Source organism: Nycticebus coucang, chromosome 17 (assembly GCF_027406575.1).
Source record: "Nycticebus coucang isolate mNycCou1 chromosome 17, mNycCou1.pri, whole genome shotgun sequence".
NCBI lineage: Eukaryota > Metazoa > Chordata > Mammalia > Primates > Lorisidae > Nycticebus > Nycticebus coucang.
Genome location: NC_069796.1, coordinates 27,211,596 through 27,214,421, shown reverse-complemented (window position 1 = coordinate 27,214,421; position 2,826 = coordinate 27,211,596). Strand labels below are relative to the sequence as shown.

At 51.4% G+C, this 2,826-nt stretch overlaps 1 protein-coding gene across 2 annotated transcripts; it reads right to left on the bottom strand.

Moving 5' to 3' along the window:
- Positions 1 to 501: 501 nt before the first annotated feature.
- On the bottom strand, positions 502 to 2,136 carry LOC128569192 (anti-Muellerian hormone type-2 receptor-like). 2 transcript variants are annotated; one of them, XM_053567328.1, is made up of 3 exons: positions 2,088 to 2,136; positions 963 to 1,997; positions 502 to 680 (listed from the first exon to the last, which is right to left on the bottom strand). In XM_053567328.1, the coding sequence occupies exons 1-3, from the start codon at positions 2,134 to 2,136 to the stop codon at positions 502 to 504; spliced, it is 1,263 nt and encodes a 420-aa protein (XP_053423303.1). The 2 variants fall into 2 exon arrangements, with proteins under 2 accessions (XP_053423303.1, XP_053423302.1); XM_053567327.1 differs by having other exon boundaries at positions 502 to 1,997.
- Positions 2,137 to 2,826: the final 690 nt, after the last annotated feature.

Genomic DNA, 2,826 nt, shown 5'->3' with positions numbered 1-2,826 from the left:
GAAGGCTGACTTTATTTTCTTTCCTGTGCACACCTATCCCTGGTTACCAGTCAGAACTGCTGTGGACTCGATCCCCACAGAAAGATCCAAGGATTCAGCAGTTGAGAAAGGCACTGGTGAGGTAGACCAGGCAGGTATACAGTCACCATACTTATGCTCAAATGCACTTAGATGACACATAAACTGCATATTTACACATGAAAAGGGTTCAGCCAGGTTGAGCAAGAGCCTTGCTGAACAGTTTGGTTTTTTTTGGAGACAGTCTCACTTTGATGCCCTTGGTAGAGGGCCGTGGTATCATAGCTCACAGCCAGCTCAAACTCTTGGGCTCAAGTGATCCTCTTCCCTCAGCCTCCTGAGTAGCTGGGACTACAGGCACTCATCACAATGCTCGGCTATTTTCAGAGATGGTCTCGTTCTGGCTTAGGCTAGGGTTTGCTGAATGTTGAAGTGGCGTGCACTCAACTAAGGCCCACGGGCAAGGATGGCAGGAGCAGGAGGTTAAGTACAGTCTTCTGGGCAGAGAGGTGGGCAGCTGTGTGGAGAGCCCTCTGGGAGGAAGGGGACCTCCCGAGGGCAGGCCAGGGCAGCCAGGCGCTGCTGTACACACTCAGCTGTCAACCGTGCTTCTGGGTCTGCATCCCAACAGTCCTCTAGGAGATCTCTCAGCCCACCAGAGTCTGTGACAAAGCAGCACCAGGTAGATGGGATGTAGGGACGCCTCCTCTCCTCCACTGCCAAGGCCCATAGCTCACAGGTGGTGGGGGTGCTGCCAAGTTCTGCCTCATAGGCCAGTTGGAAGGGTGGTGGTCTGCTGTCAGGCCTCAAATCGGGACAGCGGCTCAGGATCTCCCATAGGAGGAGAGCCAGAGAGTAAATATCAGCTCGCCGGAGGGCTGTGCCCCAGTCCTGTAGGTCCAGGGTCTTGTCCAAGAGCTCTGGTGCCATGTACCTCTGGGTGCCAGCCTCCATGATAGCAGCTGGGCCTTGCAGTTGAGTAGGGGCCCAGGTAGAGGGCTGAGTGAGGCCAGCGAGCACCAAGGCAAGACCCAGGTCTCCAATGGCACATGACCCATCTTCCCGCATGAGCACATTCTGGCTGCTCAGATCTCGGTGGGCAATACCTGGTTTATATTGACCATCCTGCCAGCGCTCCTCATGGAGAAATGCCAGGCCCTGGGCCAGAGACAGTGCCATCCGCAGGGAACTCCCCCAGTCATTTGTGTGCTGGGTCAAGTAGTGGCATAGGGAGCCCTTGGGGTGTAGTTCCAGTACCAGCAGGGGTCCTGAAAGCAAGGGGCTAGGGCCTCCACGGCTGGCAGTGATAAAGCGGACAATGTGGTCATGCCGAAGGCCTAGCAGCTCGTACAATGCTCTCTCAGCTCGAAACTGGGCCACAGCCCTTGCAGGGAAGGCCTTGATGGCTACCAGCTCACCTCGCAGCTGCCCGGCCCACACCACTGTGTGACCTCCTTCCTGGATAACCTGAGAGAAACACAGCTCGGGCAGCTCGGGCAGCTCCTCACTCCAGTCTCTGCCTGAGTCTGGCTCTGGCTCTGGCCCACCTTGCACTGTGCAGGCCTTTCGCTGTAGCAGAACTGAGACAGAGAAGAGCCTAGGGTCTGGGGAGGCCTGGGGACCCTGGGCACCAGGAGTCCCAGGGCTCCCTAGAGGAGGCAGATGGCTATAATTGGCATTGCAGAAGTCGGTGCCACAGGAGCAAGTGAAGAGAGTGGAGCCGGGGCTGGGGTGGGCTCTGGGGGTTGGGTCACAATGGAGGGCCTCACAGCCTGGCTCATCACTGTCTCGGCATCCTTGCATCTCCACCTGTGCCTGGTCTTGGGTCAGGTTCCAGATCCCAAAGCAGCAGTGGCTGTAGAGGCAGCGGATAACCCTGGGGTGCCCTGGTCCTGTACCTAGCAGTTCTCCCAGCATCTTTGTGCTTCCCCGCACTCCGGGGGCCTCAAAGAACACACAGGTCCGCCTGTTTGGAGGTGCTCTCTGCCAAAGGAATTACTGTTGCTTCGGGTGCGCCTTTCCCTCATCGGGTGGATGGAAAGACTCTGCCTCTCCTTGTAGATACTTACCTTGCACAGCTGTGGGAAGTAATGCCCAAAGTCCCAGAGACCCCAGCATCCTGTTTTTGAAGTTGAATTGAGTTACAGTCCACACTAAATATTTTTACAGAGACCAATGTGTACGGAGTAAGACTGACAGATTTGATGTGACTTCAGTTTCAGAATTTGATTAGTTATTTAAAACCACATAAATTTACCAGAGGGATGCAAATTTAAAGGCTTCCAAAAAGAGAAAGTAGTAAAGTAGCTAAGAATTAGAATTCCTCTAGAGGAGGAATAAGAATTTGTTTATTTCTTGATATTTGAAATTTCATAGAAGATAGTCAATGTCAACTTTCTGCATTTGCAACTCTGATAACAAATTTTATGATAACATTTGCATACTTTTCTTAAAACTTCAGTATATTGACTAATGGCAATATTTTTTTTTTCTGAATTTCATTCTTTATTTCTTTGTGAATTTCAATCTCCACACCAAACTTAGAGCCTGGCATATAGTAAGTGCTCATTAAACAATTCTTTTTTTTTTTTTTTTTTATTGTTGGGGATTCATTGAGGGTACAATAAGCCAGGTTGCACTGATTGCAATTGTTAGGTAAAGTCCCTCTTGCAATCATGTCTTGCCCCCATAAAGTGTGACACACACCAAGGCCCCACCCACCTCCCTCCTTCCCTCTTTCTGCTTCCCCCCCCATAACCTTAATTGTCATTAATTGTCCTCATATCAAAATTGAGTACATAGGATTCA